This window comes from Adiantum capillus-veneris, chromosome 3 (assembly GCF_014529385.1).
Source record: "Adiantum capillus-veneris isolate H3 chromosome 3, ASM1452938v2, whole genome shotgun sequence".
NCBI classification, from domain to species: domain Eukaryota; kingdom Viridiplantae; phylum Streptophyta; class Polypodiopsida; order Polypodiales; family Pteridaceae; genus Adiantum; species Adiantum capillus-veneris.
Genome location: NC_140933.1, coordinates 122,595,734 through 122,619,511, shown reverse-complemented (window position 1 = coordinate 122,619,511; position 23,778 = coordinate 122,595,734). Strand labels below are relative to the sequence as shown.

Sequence of the window (23,778 nt, the reverse complement as noted above, 5' to 3'; positions counted from 1 at the left end):
TTCAGGTTTGCAGAGGGAAAAAACGCCTTATTTAATACTGTTTTTGAATTTTCAGCCCTGCATGTGAACTGAAACGTTGCTGGTTGTGGGTTGGCAACCAGTTGCGAGCCACAACTCCACGTGAACTAGCTCTAAGTACAACTAGCATTGAGGCCTTCAATTTATAGGCACCTAAAGCCCAAAAGCACTTAAAATCTATCTGCTCTTCTCACCTAGTGCCAAAAGCACTTAAAGATATCTGCTAATAATAATGCAAACCATCTGTATGGTGCCATGTCAGCAATCTGTACGGCGGCGGCACAAATCACGGTTCGTTTTGCAGAGCTTATGGAGAGCAGCTGGCAATGGTCTTGGCCTCCGCTATTCTGGTCTGCTCCTTATGCGGTTCATGCCACGTCAGCAACTTGTCACAGCAGCCACACAGACGAGGGAAGCCAACAGAGAACTCAAAGCCTCCCCAAGGTAAAGTATCAAGAAAAACAACGCGACCAACTGCAACAAAGGTACAGTTCAAAAAATAACATCAAAACCAAGACTATTTCTTGGTTTAAGTGAGTCTAGCAATCTTCTCGATACATCTCTGTAACAAGAATCCCTAAAAGGGGGAAATCGTTCTCATATCCAGCCCCAACCTTGGATGGGGGCAACTATTATCACTTAAGGACCCCTGGACTTGCTCCAAAGATCAGCCTGTCACAAAGGGAAGTACAAAGCCAAAGATGCCAGTTGGCCAAAGGCCATGAGCAAACAAAAAACCCAAAAACTGGTAAGAATTTAAATGCTAGATACAACTGAAAAGAAAAGGTCATAGGCCAAGGCCAAAAACTATTAAAAACGTCAAGGGAAGTAGCCTTTCCTCTCTCTTGCTCTCACTTTCGAAGATAGGGAGGCTTAATGAGCTCATGTCTACATAGCTGAAGAACAAGAGAAACAGGAGCTGGCAAAGGTGTATAAAGCAAGAAACAAAATTAAACGGGCTGTCTATTGTTATGGTAAGGCCATCATCAAGGACTTCCGGACAGCCAAGGTGGGCATCAAGAATGATCTTTGATGTGCATTTAGGTGTTTATCTGAGACATCTTATTTTCTATGTTGTGCTATTGGCACCTTGAATCCGAATGTACTGAAATAAATGTCCCATGGGCATTAACATAACTTTCTTACTTCCTTCCTTTCTTTCTCAATATTTGAATTTCATGTCTTATGTGTGCTTTCTCATTTGTGCTTTTCAATGGTGTGCTTTTCTGGCATCCACCTCAGTAAGCATCATTGTCAGAAAGTCTCACATATCACATGTCACATGTTTTGAGTAACAAACTTTCTAAAACTGCTAACACACTGGTCACTATTAGGACTGAGTTGCTGCACAACCAATGTAGTCTGTAGGATCTGTAAGTTGCAGGTTCTTCCCAAGTTACCCATTTCCAGTTTCTCAAGTTAATAATCTAACAATGACACTTGTTTTGTCTAAAAACCAGGAAACACTATCATCTGAGCTTTTGCATCCATGCAATTTCCACGATATGATAAAAGATGTGCTAGTGTGCAACCAGTATGTGCGGTAGAACATAGAATATGAAACGGGCATCCAGCTAGAATCATACGTGTGTTTATGACCAAATTACTTGTTAAGTTTGCCATCCGCAAGCACCTGAAGGGCTGTTTACCTTGACGACACGATTGTACACATTGAGATAACGAGAATAACACACCTCCTCCTGTAGACAACAATCATAAAAACTAATGAACAGATACCACGAGACTGTGATTGAGCATGCTGCATCATGAACAAGATAGGTAGCATTCATACCTTCAATATCTCAAACTTGCCTTGAGAACTGATCACATTAAAAGGCATTGAATCTTGAATGCGACAATCTGGTCCAAAAGATGTCAAAAAACATCAGTAGGAGATTGAAATCCGTACAAGTAGGAGGGGCATATAGGTTACGCCTCCTTTGTGTGTGCGCGTGATTTCTTTTTTTTTTTTTTTTTTTTTTTTTGGGGGGGGGGGGGGGGGGGGGGGGGGGGTGGGATATTTTGATCATTGCTTTGATTTTTGAGGGTGGTATGTGACAAGTTTTAGGGTTAGGGTTTTTGCATCAAAGTCCAAAATGCAATTGATTATTGCATCCATCTAGCCAATAAGAGATTCTCCCCCTAGAAAGGTGGTCCTTGACGGTCTCTAGCCTTAGCCAAAATCCTCTATAGGTGCACACTAACTTTATTTCTCTAGATTCTCTCTCCTCTCTCTAAAATAGGGCTGATTTTCTTTCTCTAAACCTGAAATTCAGATTCTCTCCACAACTGACTTCACTTAATATTACCAAATAAGTGCTTTTCTTTCGAGTGTTTAATAATTCTCTTTTTTATAACTACAAAATGGAGGGGGGGTTCCAGCACTAGGAAAAAGCTATTTTTGGCGCACCAGTTTTGAGTGTGTGTGTGTGTGTGTGTGTGTGTGTGTGTGTGTGCGTGTGTGTGTGTGATGCGGGCATTTAGGATGCTGTAGTCGAGCCACAGTCTATTGATGTTGATGTGCCCATGGGCACGTCATCTTAGTCCCCTCCTTCCTTTGCTTTTGTACATATCTCGCGCATACATAGTTGTGTTAAATGCATTTCATACAATGTGCGCAAGTTATGTAACCCTGATAAGTGGAGATTAACTTGGCATTATGTACATACCATGTTGATGTGCCCATGGGCACGTCATCTTAGTTCCCTCCTTCCTTTGCTTTTGTACATATCTCTCGCATACATAGTTGTGTTAAATGCATTTCATACAATGTGCACAGGTTATGTAACCCTCATAAGTGAATATTAACCTGGCATTATGTACATACATGTAAGTCACGCATAGTTATTTTGCAAGAGCACAATCAACATGAATATGCTGGGAAATGCTCGTATTTTGCAGGCTACTAGATAGCATACGCTGGTATAACGGGCTTTTCAGTTGTATAGATGATGGTTAGGAATGAGCTGCAGCCAGTTCTAGCGTATAACAATCTAGCAGGTCATGTAAGGTGTGAGCTTTGTCCTACAGTCGCTAGAGTTAGTAGAGTATGAGTCAATGAGAGAAGAGGTGGAATTATCCCACATGTAGTGGTGCAAGGCTATAGAGCTACTAAAAGCTCGTTTCATGAATAAACAAATCCATTCCAAGTTTGCATTACATCTCTCTTGTTTATGGTGAGCTTGTGGTTAGCAACTACTCAAGATCGTGTTTATGTATCTTGGAACCTAATTCGCTTGAGTGATAATCTAGCCTACACACACTTGTGTGCACGATGTTTGTCTTTCATCCACCCTAGCTAGCTCGATCCCATTCCCATCAAGTGGTATCATAGCTTTGGTGTGCTAGCTAGGATTGTTGGTATGCATTTGTGTGTTAGTGATTAGCATCTCCATTGGAGTGTTCATATTTCGTAATCATCGTTACGGACCATTGGCATTCTCCATGACTAGTTGCATCTCTCACTAATTAAGCCCTAATCTAGCTATATGTGGGCATGTCCTTGGCACACCCAAGAGGCCACTACCCTCCATGGCTGGGTAGGCTTGCTTAGGGAGAGGATTAGTATCTTCTTTGTGTTTGCATTTAGAACACATTTTGTGCCGATTTCTTGCTAATTTGCATCTTCAATTAATTTCATCGAGTTCTTTTTCTCCTTGCATTGGTCAAATAATCTCGAAGCCTCCCTCACAAGCTCTTCATAGACTCCTCAAGCTCCCCATTCCGAGCCCGGGAGCTCCTTCAAACATCTCACCATTTTATTCCTAAAATAGGTGTGTGTGTGTGTGTGTGTGTGTGTGTGTGTGTGTGTGTGAGTGAGTTTGTGTGTGTGGAGCTCTGCAAAGTCAAGAATAAATATCCTCTTCTTAGGCTCTCTCACATGCAAGGCTATTTGGTGTAGTGGTTTGACCTCTAAATTAAGTATAGAGGTCGTGGGCTCAATTGGGAACGTGGATGGACTTTTGAAAGGCGCTCAAATCCAACCTATTCTCTTGGGCGGTCCATAAGTGGCTGTGCACACACAAATTTTTTTCTTTCCTTCATAGCCCGCAGAGTGCCCGCTACCCAGTGTAACAGGGAACGGGGGGAACACAGCCCAAACGTTCCAAAACGACGTTCCGCACGAGTCCCGTTCCCGAAATGGAGATGGGAACGGAACGCCGTTCCAGAATGGGGTGTAACTGGAACGTTGTTCCGGAATGGGGGGAACAAGGCGGAACGGCGAAACGCAAGGCGGAACGGACAAAAGTAGGGCATTTGGGGGCAAAAAAGTGGGCTTTTGGGGGGCAGATTTGGGGCTGTTTGGGGAACATATTTGATGCAGTTTGAGAGCAGGTTAGGGGGCAGATTTGAGGGCAGTTTTGGGGTTGTTTAGGAGTTTATTTGGGACTAAGCTGAATGGAGGTAATTCAAGCCTTACTTTAGTGGACCGTTCCGGCCCCGTTCCCGTTCCCGTTCCAGTACCCCCTCCTCCTCCCCGTTCCCGTCCCGTTCCGGACCCTCCCGTTCCCGTTCCCTGTTCCCGTTCCGAGTAACTATGCCGCTATTCCCCGCCTGCCTATGGCCCTACCCGTTGCCCGGCCTCTGTCTGCCGCCCGACATCCTACCCAAGGGCCTTTCCCACAACCTGGCCTGAGCTCCCCACATTCCCAAGGCTCCGACCCCTTTAGGGGTACTATCTCACGAGCAGGCCTGCCGTCTTACTGCACTGAGGCAACAAGGAGTGAAACTTCATCAGCTGCATGGAAAGCACTAGAAAAAACTTTGGAACTAGGAAAAAGAAGAGCAAAGTGAGCTTAAAGAAGGATCTATACAAATTGAAAATGGAACATAACGAAGATATTACAAGCTTGATCAATCGCCTTAAAAGCATGGTCAGACAACTAGCTTATGTAAACGGTGCATTACCAGAGGAGGACAAGATCTTACCATCTTGTTTTCACCAGATAATGACCATCATTGAGGAGAAGGATCCAATACCAGATTTCAAAGATGTAATCAATCGAGGAGAAGAAGCAAGGGAGGAATGTTACTTCAGGGGAGGAGCTTTTGCAGTTAGTTTGAGTAATAAAACTTGTTTCAAGTGTGGCAAAGAAGAGCACGTAGCAAAGGATTGTCTAGCATCAAAGACTCGCAGTATTTGCGGGAAGAAGGGTCCTCTTCCTAGTGTTTCAAAAAGGACAGAGGCAACACCAGCAGAAATCCGAGGCCCAAAGTCTATTTGGCAGAAGAAGACAAAGATGAAGATGAAGAAGAAGGCAGCAGTGGTCTTCTAGTCTACGACAACATTCTCTAGCTTTTGTTTTGACTTTTCCCTTCAGTTGTATTTGTTTGGAGATAGCTTGGGCTAGCTTGGTCTCAGTTTTATACCTCTGTTTTGAGGGGAGGTGTTGAGTGTCTCTTGGATTAGAGATGGTTTGTCTCCTGCATTGGGGATGGTCTCTTGGATTGGAGACGTTCTTTTGCTCCTGGATTGGAGTGTGGCAAAGATGTCAGTTTCTTCATAGTCCAAACCTCAAGGGGAGGATTGTAAGGTATGAGCTTTGTCCTAAAGTCACTAGAGTATGAGTCAATGAGAGAAGAGGTGGAGTTATCCCACATGTAGTGGTGCAAGGCTGTAGAGCTACTTAAAGCTCATTTCATGAATAAAAAATTCCATTCCAAGTTTGCATTACATCTCTCTTGTTTATGGTGAGCTTGTGATGGGTTAGCAACTACTCAAGATCGTGTTTATGAGTCCAAGTCAATCTATCTTGGAAACTAATTCGCTTAATCTAACCTACACATACTCACTTGTGTGCACGATCTGTCTTTCATCCACCCTAGCTAGCTCAATCCCATTCCCATCAGGTCGTTGGATTGTGGTTCAATGTACAATCAATGGCCCGATTTATGAATTTGGTGGGGTCTATGCACCTACAACCTCGGAGCAACGGACCGCTTTATGGCGTGCTATGTCTTCCTATCCATGGCTCTCCAATGCTTTGCTTTGTGGTGATTTTAACAATGCGCCCGCTTTATCTGACAACACCACAGGACACTCGCACATGTTGGGTGTGGAATTGCAGGCTTGGACAAATCTTATTGCATGCACACGCATGCTGGATTTGTGGAGCCTTTTTTTGCATCCAAATGTTTCTGGGTATACTTTTCAGCATCATGCTCACTCCTTGTATCGTGCACAATTAGATCAGTGGGATGTCTTCGACATGCAACAATATGATGTGTTTGTATGCAAAATGCAAATAGACCACACCTTGCTGGTGTCTGATCATGCCCTTGTTTTGATGACTTTGAGCTTTGGGCTTTTGCATTGTGATGAACCTCTCTCTAGGAAGCATCTACTACACTGCAATAATGCTCATCTTTCGCATGACTCATCTCGCGAGATGATTCATGATGTTATCCTCCCACTGGTCGCTCAATTGGCCAACTTAGGACCGAATCCGAGGGCCCGCATAGTGTCGGCAATGAAATTCCACTGTACCATATCAAACGCCTTCTCAATATCTACTTGCATCATGAGTACATCTTGCTGGGTATATTTAGCATACTCCATTCCATTTAAGACAGTAGCCAAACTATCCATGATTTGGCGACGAGAGATGAATCCGTACTGAGCCGGATGGATACCCACAAAAGCGGCTCCTTAATGCGATGTACAATCATCTTAACCAATATTTTGTATACGATCCGCATAATTGTGATCGGCCGCCAATGATAAAACTACTCACAAAGCGCCTGGTTAGGTAAAAAATTCAGCAAGCCTTCTTTCCAAGCTAATGGCAAATTCGACATAGTCCATGCAACATTCATCATGAAGAGTAAAGGCTCTTTTAAGGGCTCCCAAAAGGAGAGAAAAAATTCCACAGTGTGTCACAAACTCATGACATGGCATGCCTAACGGACAAAGATGAAACTTATACGTTGGAACTTATGGGTACATGTCGACAGGGTCCTAGGGATACTAGAAAATTAACTAGGGAGCTAGCGGACTGGCTATACGGACCTACCCCAAATCACGTTCATAGGCTGTACGGACAACCAAATTTTGCGTTGGCTATGCTAACGTGGCAACGTACGGATTTTCGGATTTTGCGTTGGTTGCAAGTAGCGTTAGCTTTTGGGAGCCCTGTACTTTTGAGTTTGAAGGCTTTCCATGTAGCTGCTTTTCCATGGCTAAGGGCCTTAAAATAAGACCCCAAGCCACTCTCTAGCTCAGAAGTGCTGACGAGCCTCTGAGCAGAGAGGACCCACAGGCAACTGCACTTTGTTCAAGCATTAATATAAAAAGAAATATCGAAAGGGACGCCAGTCTTTGGGGCCAATCTCTCTGGGCACGGAACTACGCCAGGCCGTGTCGACTCAATTGAACTGTGATTTAAGTGAAGTATTTTAAAGTGATTCTCTCTCGTGTGTCGTGCCAAATTCTCGACTTGGGGTGTCCAAGTCTATTACAGTGGTATCAGAGCTCGGTCGATTTCTCTTCTACCGGAAAATACGATCCCTTTTTCGACGACACACATGGATTCTGGTGATGATTCTTGCAAAAATCAAACACACCCTCCTGACACTTTTGGAACGGGAGGCAGCACGGGAAATTCAAATGGATCAACAGATCAAGAATACGGACCACCTCGTCCTACAGAGTATCTACTAATGGAGATGCAACGTTCAACAGTTTGATGATTGCGCAAAGCAGATGCTCTAATTTGTGAAGGATCCATAGTATGCCAAATTTTTGACTCGGCGCCCGATTAATGAAGTGCATACTCATTGGCAAAAAGCCATTGATACCCCACTAAAATCAGCCCTCAAGAAACCTCTTATTCCAAGGATGTTTACTGAAGATGAACTTGATGACATTGGGGGGCAAAGAAGCAATCGAAGAAACACAACAAGGGAACTGACTACCCTAGTTGGACCGTCGATCTTCTTTTGCGAATGCAAGAAAATAGAAGAAGCATATACGCTTCGAAGGATTGTTTAATTCGTCCTCATCTTCTTCTGACAGTTCAAATAGCTCTTCCTCTTTTGATTCGAGTGATGAGGACAGAAAGGGCAAGAAACGAAGAAAGAACTAGAGATTTGGAAAGAACAAGAAGGCGACCAAGAAAAGCAAACCATACCACAAATCTCGACATTTTTCTGACAGTTTTGACGAGGATTCATCCTCTTCTGAGAGTTCAGACTCCATTGACCATATGTTTTATTCAAAGAAGAAGCACTTTTACATAGCCAACCAATATGATTTTCTCCAGGACAACGGCAAAAAGACCAAGGAATTCAAGGAGGGTGGACAGGCAATAAAGTTTGAAACCTTTTCAAGGTTTCGATATGCTCTCGAGGCTTTAGCATTTATTCAACAGTTTGATATAGCGTTCTCTGGAGGGCACTATTCAGAGCACTCCAAAATCAAGAGGGCAGCATCATTTTTGAAAGGAAATGCACAAACGTGGTGGTCCACCCAAGCCCCGACAAAGTGGTTAAATTTCAAGCGACTCTTTATTTCCTCTTGGCTGACTCAAGAGTACGAACGAGATGTGATTACAGCTTAGAACCATCTTCGGATGTCCAAGGCCGACACTTTGGATACTTATTGTGAGAGATTTTGGGATGCTTTTCTACTTGCCTCTTCTTTTAAGAAAGTCACCCTTAAGCAGCAAATCAAGCGATTTTGTTGTGGACTTCCCAAAGAGATCTGAGATTACTGCCTTCAGCAGAAGTTCGAGTCCACACAACAACTGATGGGACATGCTAAGCAAGGATTTGCTATGCATTCAGGTAACCTAACTACCCCACTGATTAAGTTTTGACACCAAGGACCGGACAAAATTCGACAAATGATAACAGAAGAAGTTTCAAAAAAAGGACTCACGACCCCGACTGACCGAGGATCAGAAATTAGAATACCTCAAAAAAGGGAAGTGCTTTGACTGTGGAGAACAAGGACACATGTTTGAAAGGTGCCCAAAAAAGACACAGAGAGGACAATCGGAAGATAGGCGAGAGAGTTCCAAAGCAACCGAAGAACAAGGTAGAAAAGGAAAGATGAAAGCAGGACTGGTACTAGATTGGGTGGGGACCTCAGATCAAATGGATGAAAGCACAGAACTTTGCCGCGCATGAAACAAAGTACGAGATCAAGAAGCTCTCATCTTCTTTGACAAAGGAGCCAAGGCCAACTTCATTTTACTTTGGGATCAACTTGGAATTACGCCCGACAAAAAACAGGTGGAGGCAGTTCTAGCGGCACTCGGACGGGATGTTGCCATTACACCTGTCATTAGCAAACTTCGTTTGCACTGTCAAGGGTATTTTAGAGAATAAGTGTTCTTATCTCATGCCTTTGGAAGGGTGTGACATCCTCCTAGGAATCCCTTATTTCCACAAGAACAACGTTGTGGTTGATTATCGGGCAAGGAAAGCTACTTTGAAGGGCAGGAAAATTGTACTTGATGTAAAATTGAAGAGCGAGTCCGTCCCATTTGTATCGGCTTCTGCCATTCCCAAATCAATGAAATCCAGTCTTTTTGTTTACTCGATCTTCTTGAAAGAACTGAATGGTGAACAACGAACCAATCTGTCTGAATTGGAAAAGGAACGACAAGAATTTCTACACACAGAGGCTGATTGTTTCTCAGAAGGCCTACCAGGCGAGTTACCTCTACCTCGTGCTAAGGACGATACAATTGATTTGATTCCATGAAGCACACCACCGAACCGGCCACCTTATCGAGTTAGCCGAGCCCAGCATGAAGAAATAACGAACCAAGTAAAAGAACTTCTAGAAAAGGGTCTCATCCAACCTAGCACTTTACCTTTCTGCTCTCCGGTATTGCTACTACTAAAGAAAGACGGATCTTGGAGAATACTACAAGAATCCTCGTGCTTTAGTAGAATTGATTTGAAGAGTGGATATCATCAGATCCGAATTGCTCCGGGGGATGCCTACAAGACAGCTTTTCGGACAACCTTTGGTTTATACAAATATTTGGTTATGCCTTTTCGACTAATGCTCCAGCAACGTTAAATCGAATGATGGATAGGATTTTCAGAGAGTGTCGATCTTTTGTGGGCACGTTCTTTGACGACATTATAGTTTTTTCCAAGAATGAAGCAGAGCACAGACATCATCTGCTGCAAGTTTTTTAAGCATTGCGGAAGCATAGATTGGTTATCAACGCAAAAAAGAGTCAATTTTTCTTACCCAAGATACATTTCTTGTGGCACATCATCTCTCAACAGGAGTAAACATGGACCCGGTCATAATTAAGACTATTCGTGATTGGCCTAACCTAAAGAATGTTCATGAAGTTCGAAGCTTTTTAAGTTTGTGCTCTTATTATAGGAGATTCAAAAGAAAGTTTGCAGAGATAGATTCTCCTTTGCATTTACTTACTCAGAAAGGAGTCTCTTTTACATGGGGACCGACAAAGATTACCGCTTTTCAAACCCTCAAAGAGAAATTGACTACTGGACCAGTGTTGGCTTTACCAGACTTGCAAAAGCCATTCAAAGTTTATTGTGATGCTTGTGGTCGCAATCTGGGAGCAGTATTGATGCAAGAAGGCTACGTCATTGCTTACGAGAGCAAGATGTTTCCGCGTCCAAAGATGGTAGCACAGATCTATGGAAAAGAGCTATTGGCACTTATCCATGCTCTTACACAATGGCGACATTGTTTACTCTGATCTGATTTCACAATCTTTATGGATCATCAAAGTTTACACTAATTCTTGTCACAGAAGCAGCTTTCGGAAAAGCAGATGCAGTGGGCTAACATCCTACCACAGTTTCATTTCCAGATTGTCCATGTTCAGAGACACAAGAACTTAATGGCAGATGTGTCAGAGTGAGCAGCGGAAGGTGGAGAGAGAAAGAGAGAGAGAGAGAGAGAGAGAGAGAGAGAGAGAGAGAGAGAGAGAGAGAGAATGGCGTTGGACACACAAGAGACAGATGGAAAAGGCTAGCAAGCCCCAATAACTCCAAATGGCAAAAACTGTTGTGTACAAGATGGCAAGATGAATGGGAGAGTGCATCCCCCCCCTCCCCCCATCCTATATATAGGAGAATAGGGAGTAGGTAGGGCAGACCAAAAGCCCCAACGACCATGCACAAAAAGCCCATAAATGAGAAAAAAATGGAAAAGAACCAGAATAGATCCGACCGGGCAAAGTGCTGAGCAAAACCCTAAATGTGCCTGAAGATCCCTGTCTAGCTGGTGCACGGTGGCCAACCCACAACCAAGGGCCAGTGCACGTGATGTGTGTGAAGCTTGTAGGTAGGGTGCGAAGCATCTGGAGATGAAGAATCTAACACCCCCCCTCAACGACAGATGCAGAGTCGCTGAGGAAGAAGATGCAACACGCCTGGCAAATGTGGAGTGTGAAAAGAAGAAGCGCTAGCCAAACAAAAAACGACGAACCGTTCAGCACCAATGTGATGTGATGACCGAAGCTAGGTTAGGCTGATCAAGTCGCACTAGGAAGGTTTGAGTGGGCCGTTTGTAAAGCCTCTCGGACAAGGAGAAGTGACAAAAAGGCTCGCTACGCCCGCACCCTCGCCATCACTGCTCACCCCCCCCCCCCCCCCCTACTGCCCTCGCGTAGCCCCTCCGTCCACCCTTTTGCGCGCAGCCCCCCTGCCCATCCCCTTGTGCACTCTGCCATTGCCCGTCGCCAACCCCCCCCCCCCCCCCAAAACCCGCTCATCGCCAGCCCCAACCGGCCCATTGCCCCGCACGTCCCCCTGCACATTGATGTTACCCATTGCCCCGCTGGCCTACACTTCACCATTATCCACTACTCCTGCTTTTCGGGCCTCGCCAGCACCCTCGACGGGCTTGGTCCAGCAGGAGCTTCCCCCTTCGTCGACGTTTCTCCGCCCTTTCCTCACAGCAGCAGACACTGATGGAGGCTCAAGCTCCGCCACAGAGAAACTCCAATGAAGTCCCCTCGCCCGACTCCGTTGAGCCCACCATTCGACTTACTCTATCACCGACAGAGCAAGCGAGTCTAGCCACAGAGGTGGAACGCCTGCAGGCAACCTCCGTCATCTACAAGATTCTCGGCACCAGACCAAGCAGAGGAGAGCTGCGTGATCTTCTCCAAGCCCGCCTTCTCGCAGAGGTGGGCAAGATCTTGGACGTACAGTTTCCTTGGACGCGGCTACTATCAGATAGAGTTTGAAACCTCCGAGATGGCGTCCATAGTCATCGCGATGAGCCCCTTGACCATCCGAGCAGTTCGAGCCCACTTTCGACAATGGAGACATGTTTTTGACCCAGCTTCAGATGTTCTGGTAGAGGAGGCAGACCTTCCATCTCCGTCTGCTTTCCTGATTTGAGGAGGGAGTACTTACCACTTTTGTCCAAGATAGACTCAGAGATTGGGACTGTCCTGGAGACACCTCGCACGGCAGCCTCAGTTGCTGCCAAGGCGGCCGACATTCCCTCAATACGTGTCCTGGTTAGGGACACCCACACCCTCCCCAAGGTTATCCTACTTTCTCGAGTGAGTGGGGGTTGGTTCAGACAGAGCGTGGAGTATTCGGGCCTCTCGAATCAGTGTTTCATTTGTCGACAGATGGGCCATCTTGCAAAGGCCTATCCACAGAGGAGACCCTGACCTACACCACAGGCCCAGGCCCAGCCCCAGCCCTCAAGGGCTGGCCAGCAGCAACACGCAGAGTCACAGAGTAAGCAAGCAAAGCCACCCTCCGAGCTAGGGGCTCAAGCAGAAGAGAACTGGCAGCAAGTTCGTGGTCGTGTCGGCAGGGGGCTCCACGCTAGCCTGGCACTCAGAGTGGTCCTCAGGCTCCTGCCCGGCAGCAGTGGGTTCCCACGGGGAACCGATTTGACCCTCTTCAACAGGACGAGCTCCCTGCTCCAGCCTCCATCTCAACCTCACCCTCGGCAGCCCCTCCTCCCCCGAGTTCCCCCTCCTTCTCCTCCCTCTGCCTCTCCATCTCGCCCTCCTACTTTTGTCGATCCCCCTTGCCCCCTCTCTCCCCCTTCTCCCCCTGCTCCCTCACCTCCTCCCACTGTAGTCCCGCAGCCGTCGCAAGGGGCAGGGCCTTTCTCAACTGCTAGGAGATCTCTTGGCAGCACCTTTGCCACGAGTCGCTTAGCGAGAGAGGGACAGCCTTGCAAACGTCTCCCTTTGCAACATTTCCTCGAGGTCTGATGAGCTTCGACATTCGTCGCCGTTGGGATTTCTTTGCCTATGAATTATAGGTTTTCTCAGCGACCCCTCACCAGACCTTGAGGCAGCCTGCTTCAGAGTTCATGTATTGTTCTTTGCAGCTAGGGGGATAGAGGCCTTGGACTCAGCGGTTGGCTTCTCTTTTCCCCTATGCGGCAAGGACCAGGCTGAGTGGACTATAGACTCAATGTTGGAGTGGCTCCAGACACGGGCCCTAGAGTTCTCTCACCACATGGGAGACCTAGGGGTTACACACTTGCTTCAGACTCTTTGGCCATTGGCTAGGTTTGTTGTGACACCTCCAGACGCAGCAGGATGTAGACACATTGTGGTTCGCATTTTTGCTGACTCGCAAAGCCCGCCATGCTATGTACACATACATGAGGACTCCTAGACAGAGGAGGTTGCTTTATGCACGGCTCGGTCTACTTGGGCCTGGGCTAGTCACTCTTTGTAGTCACGCCTATCTCGAGGACGCTCGGATGCGGATTACTCCCAACCAAGTCTGCCTCGAAGATAGCACGGTTAGCTGCTGCGGCAGCATCAGTTCTCTCTCGCTCCCCATGAGGATCGTCTCATGGAATGTAGAGGGACTAGGTGGGGCCCCAGTTTCAACGTCAGTGGGGTCGACTACGTCAGGAGCTTCAGCGATGCCTTGTGGGAGGAGAGATTGACCTTCTGTAAGGTGCAGCGGAATGAATGTTGAACTTTGCTCAAGATGAGTGCTCCGAACTGTGCTCAAGGTTCCTTTTACTTACGGAAGGGAGAGCCTTCCCTTCCTTTAGTGAGAGAGTGCAATGGACACAAACAAAGTGAATGGACACTGTGAATGAAGGTACATGAGACTGAGAGATAGAGAAGAGAATACGACACCAGAGATGTTGTAAAACCCTCCTCCGAAGGCCCCACTCTCTATGGCGAGAGTTGTCTACTTATGATTGCACAAATCTCTACAATGCTTGGACTTGCCGACGAGGTCGACGACAATGAGGACGACAACGAGGCGGCTGAAATCTGAGAATGTTAAGGGCTGAAATCTGCAAATCTTTATCTACTGAATTCTGACTCTATGTCGGTGACGATGTCGATGGCGACGATGCGATGATGACGCGCTGAAAACGCAGATGCTGAAATCTGCATTTTCCGGGCTGAAACTGCAAACTTCGATGGATCCCACCGTGCGGCGAGGAACTGGTGCGGGAAGGTGAGATCTGCGAGGTTCGGGACTTGATCTGCGAGTGCTAAAGGCTGAAAACTGAAAACGTTGGTCCTATGGCTGATTCTGTTGCGATGATCTGCAAAAACGTTGAGGTTGATCTGCAACCCAAAAACGCTAGGGCTGAAAACTGACCTTGTGGGGAAATCTGCTAACGCTAGGAAATCTGTTGTGTTGCGGTGGGAATGTGCTAACGCTAGGGCTGATCTGTTGTCTACTGTCGCCGGGAATCTGCAAGTGCAAAAATGTTGGCTGATCTGGTGCAAAAACGCTAGGCCTTCTGTTGAGAGAAAACGCCAGAGTTGTCGCCAGGGTTGGCCTTGCTGAGAAGTTGCCTGTTGAGCAAGGTGCTCCTGCTGCCTCTTCTGCCAGAAAGTGCTAGCTCTGGTTTGCTTATATACAAACTTAGCAAAATTGCCCTACCTGCTTTCCAACAAAAGTCACTTAGAAATAATAAGTGAAAAATGTCGAAAATAGAGAAAATAAGCCTATGCACTGTAAAAATGCTACTGATGGGATTTGACTGGAATTTGATGGTCATGCTGTGTGCAACCAGAGGATATGCATCTAATCTAAGTGTCTGGACATGCACGGTCTGCGGACAGACTCACAAAAGTGCCAGATCACTTCCTATTCTAGACTGACTTGACTGAACTGAATCCTGATCATGTTGTAGCTTGTCCACGGACACATAGGGTTGGATGTATCACATGACATCCCCTCTTTTTCAAAGTGAGGTACTGGTACCGAACTGTATGGCGTCGAGGGAGATTGCCAATAGCATCCGGAATCCTGGAAAGAACTCTTTGTCGGCCCACTCTGATGCGTGGGTCATGCGATACTTGAACTTCATAAAGGTCTACAACGCTTGCTTCTTTGGGCCGCACGGAAAGCGACAGTCTTCTGTGGCTCCTTCGATGCTTCAACTTCGTCTAGAGTCATGCTTCTTCCTTCTTCAAGAATCTCCATGGCTGAAAATTCCTGAAACCACTTCCAACACAAAACCATGAACATACCTATTCCATGTAAAGTGACTGGAAAAAATCTCATCTTCCTAAAAGACTGTGCATGCAATGTAGATGAACAAAGAAACGGAGTGCTAACCCGTTCACCACACACACGCAAACAATGAGATCGAATCTTGTCATTCTGATCCAAATCATCTCTGACAATGCACAATGGAAATGCCCATGCTTGGTGCTCATACTTTCTTGTGCTCTTTCTACAACTGTGTCGTGCCAAGGAAGAGACATGAAATGTGACTGCCTTGAATGCATACTTTTCAGTTTTTCATGAACAATCCGCATACATCCGTGCTCATTCATGAGTGAAACGTGCTCAACGTACAATATGTCATGCCTAGGAAAAGGGATCACAAAAAGACGCTGATAAAAATACACGAAACGATCACACTCGTACAATGCGTGCTGACTAATCATGCGAACACATAGTACTTCCTGTGGGGGTTCTTTGGACCGTGACTCGAGAGCCAAGATTGGTTCTTCGAGACCTATCGAATCTTCCTGTGGGAGTTCTTTGGACCTTGACTCGAAAGCCAAGATCGGTTCTTCGTGATTGATCGAATCTGCAACGAGGTTAGCTTCGCTAGAAAAAGTATCAATTAACACATCATCCATGTGAACAAGCACATCATCTTCATGCAAACCGTCATGCTTGTGAGAAATCACATCTTGATCATACAAATCATCATGCTTGTCCTTGTCATCCAAATCATCATGCTCATCTTTTATCATTCAAATCATCACACTTATCATCATGCAAATCCTGTGTGTCATGCTTTGGAAAAGAAGACGAGACTGAGCGAGTCTCCTTTTCCTGAATCTCTTTAAGCTCGCCTGCACATTAGAAAAAAATAGGACCAATGTTGCTTTCCTTTCGTTGTGCTCACGCTCCATTTCGGCTCTTCTTGCTTTGGCCTCCAAGCGTGCTTGCTCGTGCTCACACTCTATGGCTGCCCTTCTTTCTTCGCGTACACGTGCTATGGCTGCCATTCTTTCTCTCGTTCTAACTTCCTTTCCATAAACAATTGCTCTAACTCCTCCATAGGAGTTAGTGCAATCCTTGGCGTAGATGGGGAAAGGGGAGGGTTGGAGAAACCTCCTGGTGGGGAAAATTCTTCTTCGCCTCTCTCATGCTCATCACCTCCAAGCGAAGTATCCATTCCGCTTCGAGTGATGACCATCCCCTGAAGTCATGGGTTCTTGTGGTCTTGGGTTCTTAAGTTCACGAGGAACTTGGGTTCTTGGGGGTCTTGGTTCTTGGGTTCTTGAGGGTCTTGAGATTCTTGAGTTCTTGCGGTTCTTGAGGTTCTTGCGGTTCTTCTTTCGCTTGCAATCTGTGTTAGAGAAGGATCTTCTCTTCACCCGAGTTCTGCTCTTTTCCGCGGGCGCACCCCTTGGCGGCCTTGCGCTCACACCAAGGTTGCTTTTTCCTACCTCACGTCGATTGGCCGGCCGCTGAGTGCACGGTCCGCTCTCAACGAGTGAAAAGAAGCACAAGGGGAGGCTGGACAAGCCCTTCTTTCTTGGGATTCCTGTCACTCTTCAAAAGCACGATTAGGAATCGACACGCCCAAGTGAACTTGGGTTCGTGCGACTGCAACAAGCAAAAAAAAATTATTGTGGTTATTTCCTTGAGTGATACAGAACACTGTCAAAGCTCTGATACCAATGTAAGGTGCAGCAGAAGTGAATGTTGAACTTTGCTCAAGATGAGTGCTCCGAATTGTGCTCAAGGTTCCTTTTACTTACGCAAGGGAGAGCCTTCCCTTCCTTTAGTGAGAGAGTGCAATGGACACAAACAAAGTGAATGGACACTGTGAATGAAGGTGCATGAGACTGAGAGATAGAGAAGAGAATACGACACCAGAGACGTTGTAAAAACCTCCTCCGAAGACGCCACTTTCTATGGCGAGAGGGAATCTGTGGGAATCTGCTAACGCTAGGGCTGATCTGTTGCGGTGTTGCGGTGGGAATCTGCTAACGCTAGGGCTGATCTGTTGTCTACTGTAACAAACTGCTGATGTGTCAAAGCCTAAAGAATGGAGTCAACTTACAAATGTGGCCGAGGGGCCTAAACCCTAATTTCTGCCAGAAACCCTAACTGTTGAAATCCTAATTCTGGAAACCCTAACCCTAAAACCTGGAAACCCTAACCCTAAAATCTGTAAACCCTAATTCTGGAAACCCTAACCCTAAAACTGCAAAATCCCTAACCCTAACCCGAAGGGCAGTAGACAAATTTTTGAAAATTGCGCTGACAAGATGACGTGGCAGGCTGTACCGATTTCCGCGTTTTGCGCTAGCTGATGACGTGGCAAACTGTACGGATTTCCGTAAATTGCGTTGGCAGCTTTTTGGCTTTGCTTTTGAACCAGAAGCTTTTGAGTTTTAAAAGCTTTTTATTGTAACTGCTTTTTAGGCCAAGGGCCTATAAATATGAGGTTAGGGCTCATTCTCTGACATGCTTCCTGGAGAAGGTGCACAATCTCGAGTACCCGCTTGTACTATGTTGATGCAATATAAAGAAATACCAAAAGGGGCGCCAAGGTTTGGGGCCAATACTCTCTGGGGTGGAATTCCGCCGCTCCGTGTCTCGTGTCGTCTCTCTCTTTCAGTTCAGTTGTTATTGAAGTGCTAAAAGTCTGTTCTTTTCTATTGGCACGTGGTGACCGCCTAGTGACATCTACTATCGCCAGGAATCTGCAAGTGCAAAAACTCTGGCTGATCTGGTGCAAAAACGCTAGGCCTTCTATTGAGAGAAAACGCTAGAGTTGTTGCAGAGGTTGATCTTGCTGAGAAGTTGCCTGTTGAGCAAGGTGCTCCTGCTGCCTCTTCTGCCAGAAAGTGCTAGCTCTGGTTTGCTTATATACAAACTTAGCAAAATTGCCCTACCTACTTTCCAACAAAAGTCACTTAAAAATAATAAGTGAAAAATATCAAAAATAGGGAAAATAGACCTATGCACTGTAAAAATGCTACTGATGGGATCTGACTGGAATCTGATGGTCATGCTGTGTGCAACCAGAGGATATGCATCTAATCTAAGTGTCTGGACATGCACGGGCTGCGAACAGACTCACAAAAGTGCAAGATCACTTCCTATTCTAGAATGACTTGACTGAACTGAACCCTGATCACGCTGTAGCTTGTCCATGGACACATAGGGTTGGATGTGTCACCTGACACCTTCTTATGCTACAGGAGCATTCTCTGTGTACGAGCCACATTAGACGTTGTGATCAGTTTTTGCGTGGATGATATGAGACTTTTTGGTCAGCTGCATTTGGACCTGGAGGCATCCAGGCGGGGTATATATGACTATTGCAGATTCTTTGTAGCATGCCATTATGGGCAGAGGGATTATTGTGCCAGGTAGGGCTCAAGGGATCACTATGCAGGTTCAGGGTTGTCTCGTGGGCTTCCTGAACATCTATGCGCCCAATGTGGCGAGTGCACGTGTAGAGTTTTGGCCTCAGATTGTTGAGTCTCTGCCGCAGGCAGAGCAATGGTGCATAGGGGGTGACATCAACATATTGGAGGAACCCTCTGACAGGATTGGTAGTAGCCATACTACTGTGCATGGAGTTGAGTTGGCAGCTTCCGAGCGGAGTTCCGTACCTAGAGATAATGAAGTCTTACATCTTGGATCAGAAGACTCAATGGGAAAAGTACTTACCTTAGGTGGAATTTGCCTACAACAACACGATACACTCTTCGACGGGAAGGCGCCATTTGAGATTATTGAAGGTGCTACAAAGGTTCCACCCTTCCTAAGCACAAAAGATAAGATTTTTGAAGCCGATGAGTACACGTGCAACTTGGACACGGCTTTTGCCAGGGTCCGCGAGGCTTTGCAGAAATCTCAGGAAAGACAGAAAAAGGCAGCAAATCGCCATCATCGTGATTTGAAATTGAAGGAGAATGATTGGATGCTCTTACGTTTTGAGAAGGCATGCCTGAGAAAAAAAAAAGGGAAAGAAGAGGCTTTTTCCAAAGCTTAGTATGCGATACTACGGACCTTTCCAGATCTCTGAAAAGATCAATGATGTCTCCTTCCGACTGAAACTGCCCGACACTTGGAGGATTCACAATGTATTTCATGTGAGTTTCTTGAAACCTTTTAAAGGTGATGTGCCCGAAGATAGGGAGCCTGATGAGCAACCCGAAGTGGAAGAAAACGAGGAGATCCTTGTTCCAGAACAGATTTTGGCACATAAGGACAAAAAGATTAAGTGTAAAGTGAAAAGGCGGTTCTTGGTTAAATTCAAGAACTATCCTGCATTGGATGCGAAGTGGATGGAGGAGGAGGACCTTTTAGATACTCCTTAGATTGTGAACCTTTACCTTGAAGCTTTTGGTTTAGCATAGTCTACTCCAAATGGAACCCCGAATTCAGCTTGGTTGGATATCTGGTGCAATGGGTTTGCACAAGAGGGGAGTTACTCCACTCCTTTGTCAACAGATGCCTCGATTTTTGAATACTAGAGCCACTGATGTCTCTTTGAGCTTCAAAGATACTGAGAGCTGACAATATTCTGTTGTATGACTTTATGGAATGGAATTCCGGAAAATATGAAATTCATTTGTACTTGACTTGTTTAAGTGCAGGAACTGATAGACGAAATCACTGCAGCATTTTGGTCTGAATGATCTCGGTAGACATGGTTGCAATAGGGATTAGTCAATCGGGCATCTATGAGGTCTTGAGTGGATCTAGATGCGATTGCTAATTGCATTGTCGATAAATCATGGTTTGAGATCCGAATGAATGTTGAATGTGATTTGTCATGTGATGTCCTGTGATGTCTAGTGATGTCCTGTGATAACGTGTGATGTGACTGTGAATTGGTACATGTGCTAGATGTGTGTTCCTAGTGCGTCGATACTAACAGTCAGTGTCAGCTAAGACAGTTTATGGCCTCTGTTTGTTTTGCAAGCGTAATCGAGAGCGATTACAAAGCTTTCAAGAGGGGGTATGTCACAAACTGGTGACGTGGCTGCCCAGTACACACACACACACTTCCCCTTGGCAATGGACACTCGGAAAGTCTGGCAAATGCTGACGTGGCTGGCTGCCGAAAAATGCGGCGCAATTTGCGGAAATTCATCCACGTGGCAACCTGTACGGACATCCGCGATTTACGGCATTGCTTTTGGGCAATTTTGCGTGGGCTGCTTTTCTATGCAAAAGAAGAGAGAGAGAGAGAGAGAGAGAGAGAGAGAGAGAGAGAGAGAGAGAGAGAGAGAGAGAGAGCTAAAAAGCTTTGCTTTATTTATCAAAGAAAGAGAGCTTGTGAGAGACAGAGATGTTTTTGCTTTATTTGGCAAGGCTTTTGATTTTCAGCTTTTGGGCTCTGCTTTTGGCATCCCTTGTAAAATCTTTATATTGGTAGTTTGGGCTCTCACTGCTCATCTAGACGCAGAGTCTGAGAGTGAGTCCCGACTATCGCTTGTACATTGAGTTGCAGATTAATGTAAAAAGAAATACCGAAAGGGGCGCCAGTCTTTGGGGCCAATATCTCTAGGCACGGAACTCCGTCAGGGCAGTGTTGAATCTCTTGTGAATTGTGAACTGTTTGAAGTGTAATCTTGTGGTGTCGCAGTAGAATCTCGACTTGGAGTGTCCAAGTCTGTTACAGTAACCAGGATGACATGCGAGAGATTATGCAAGCATAGGATATGTTTGGGCCCAAATGATGGGCAGCAGGGACATACTCCTTACTTTTTTCTTCTCAGAGCATTTACACGCAGACGATGTGATCACCCGGAAGCACAGCACCACAACAGAGTTGTAGGCACCAGAGAGAAAGTTCCATGCTCTCTACTCCATACATGTTTCCCTGTTTCTCCAGATATGTTCTCTTGCTAGGAGGAGATACCGCCAGAGCCTCGCTTTCACAAGAAGATGGGGCAGCCCATGTGGAGACCGTGTCAGTGGTCTCGTGTGCAAGAGCAGGTGGCAATGTCAATAGCAGTCGTACTTGTGTGTACCTGGGGTCTATCAATAGGGCATGTCCTATCTATGCCAGACCACCCTTGGTCACCTGTATGAGCAGCTTGTTATCATCTTGGAGAGCCTTTCTGTCACGTGACACATCCAACCCTATGTGTCCGTGCACAAGCTACAGCTTGATCAGGGTTCAGTCAGTCCTGTCGGTCTAGATTAGAAGTGACCTGGCACTTTTCTGAGTCTATTCGTAGACCGTGCATGCCCAGTCACTTAGTATAGATGCATATCCTCTGGTTGCACATAGCATGATCATCAGCATTCCCATCAGATTCCATCAGGGGATTTTTCCAGTGCATTTAGCCTATTTTTCCTATTTTTGACATTTTTCACTTATTAATTTAAGTGACTTCTCAACAAAAGTAGGTAGGGCAATTTTGCTAAGTTTGTATATAAGCAAACCCAAGTTAGCACTCAATGGCAGAAGAGGCAGCAGGAGCTCCCCGTTCAACAGGCATCTTCTCAACAAGAACCATCAAGACCTTCAAGCCTTGGCGTTTTCCAACCTTGGCGTTTCCATCACATTCAGCCTAGCGTTTGTGTCATTGCCCACAATCACCCTAACCCTGGCGTTTCCAGCTTTGCTCATCGCCAGCAGACCCACAGGACCAGCGTTTTCATTAACGCTACCAGCCCAGTTCCCCCTAGCGTTTTCAGCCTTGACAGCAGCACCAAACTCCTAGCGTTTTCAGCCCTAGCGACCACCTTCAAAACAACGTTTTTGCAGCAATTAAAACAGCAGATTTTCAGCATCAAGTACGGCAGTCAATTCAGCCCTAAGTACCTGCAGAAACACCCCATTTTCAGCCTCCCAAAAACGCAGCAAACCAGCGTTTTTCAGCAGTCCGAATCAGCCCCGAAATTCAACAGATAGAAGACCGCAGATTTCAGCCCTAGAGTCGTCGTCGTCACCGGCATAGTCCCAAGTTGCATCAGTTCCATGCATCATCATTGTACCACTTTGTGCAATCAATAGTAGACCACTCTCGCCGACGAGAGTGGGGCCTTCGGAGGAGGGTTTCACAACGTCTCTGGTGTCGAATCTCTCTTCTATCTCTATCTCTCAGTCTCATACACTTGCATGCACAGTGTCCATTCACTTTGTTTGTGATCATAGCATTCTCTCATTAAGAACGGAAGGCTCTACCTTCCATAAGAACAAAAGGAACCTTGAGCACAGTTCGGAGCACACTCATCTTGAGCAAAGCGCAAACATTCATTCCGCTGCACCCAACATTGGTATCAGAGCTTTGGCTGTGTTTTGTATCACTCAAGGAAAGAACCACAAGAATTTTTTTGCTTGTTGCGGTCGCACGAACCCAAGTTCACTTGGGCGTGTCGATTCCTAATCGTGTTTTTTGAAGAGTGACAGGAATCCCAAGAAAGAAGGGCTTGTCCAGCCTCCCCTTGTGTCTCTTTTCACTCATTGAGAGCGGACCGTGCACTTAGCGACCGGCCAATCGACGTGAGGTGGGAAAAAGCAACCTTGGTGTGAGCGCAAGGCCGCCAAGGGGTGCGCCCGCGGAAAAGAGTAGAACTCGGGTGAAGAGAAGATCCTTCTCAAACGCGATTTGCAAGCAAAAGAAAACCTCAAGAACCCAAGCACCCAAGACCCTCAAGAACAGTAAGAAGGGTCCAATCGATCTCAACAAGGCGGTAGCGATTGCTCTAGCACAGGAGATGAAGCACAACAAGGGAAAGCCTAAGGAGAACAAGACTTCCACAAGTGCCTCGCAGACTTCTCAGAACCCTCAGAACGGTAAGAACGGTAAGAATGGTAACTCTTCTAACCAATCTGCCAACAATCTCTCAGAAAAGAATTCTTCCAATGAATATAAGGGTAAGGCTAACACAATTGCTTAACCTAAGCTTACTCCATATGAAAAGGTAGCACAAGGAATTGTAGGAGGATACATCACATCGGAAGAGCAAAGCACTTATTCTAAGGAAGGTCGTTGTTTTCATTGTCACATTAAGGGTCACATAAAAAGAACATGTCCTAAGCTTGAATCGAATGAATCTAAAGAATCCACAAAACCCACTTCCTCTCTCAATGCAATTAATGATAACACGAGTGTGTCCCAAGTTTCTCATGACCCTCCCATTGATGATTCTCTCATTAAATGTTATGGTCGTACGTCGGGGCAGCGTTTTGTCATATTGTTTGACCCAGGTAGTATGTATGATGTGATCAGTCCCTCTCTTGTGGAGAGAGCCCGCCTCGAAGTTAGTCCAAGATCTCCTATCGAGGTTTCTGGCTTTCTTCCCAGTATGGACGCTCTCATCACGCAGGAGTGCCTTGATGTGTTG

The 23,778-nt window shown here is 46.0% G+C and overlaps 1 protein-coding gene across 3 annotated transcripts in view; it reads right to left on the bottom strand.

Moving 5' to 3' along the window:
- The window catches only part of LOC147461633 (uncharacterized), a 57,390-nt gene that overhangs the window by 17,843 nt on the left and 15,769 nt on the right, over window positions 1–23,778 (bottom strand). For all 3 annotated transcript variants that reach the window (XM_086509130.1, XM_086509131.1, XM_086509129.1), the window contains 2 exons: window positions 1,811–1,878; window positions 1,668–1,718 (listed from right to left, as the gene is read on the bottom strand). In XM_086509130.1, coding sequence (XP_086365256.1) covers window positions 1,668–1,718; window positions 1,811–1,878 — 119 coding nt within the window. The remainder of the gene's footprint in view (window positions 1–1,667; window positions 1,719–1,810; window positions 1,879–23,778) is intronic.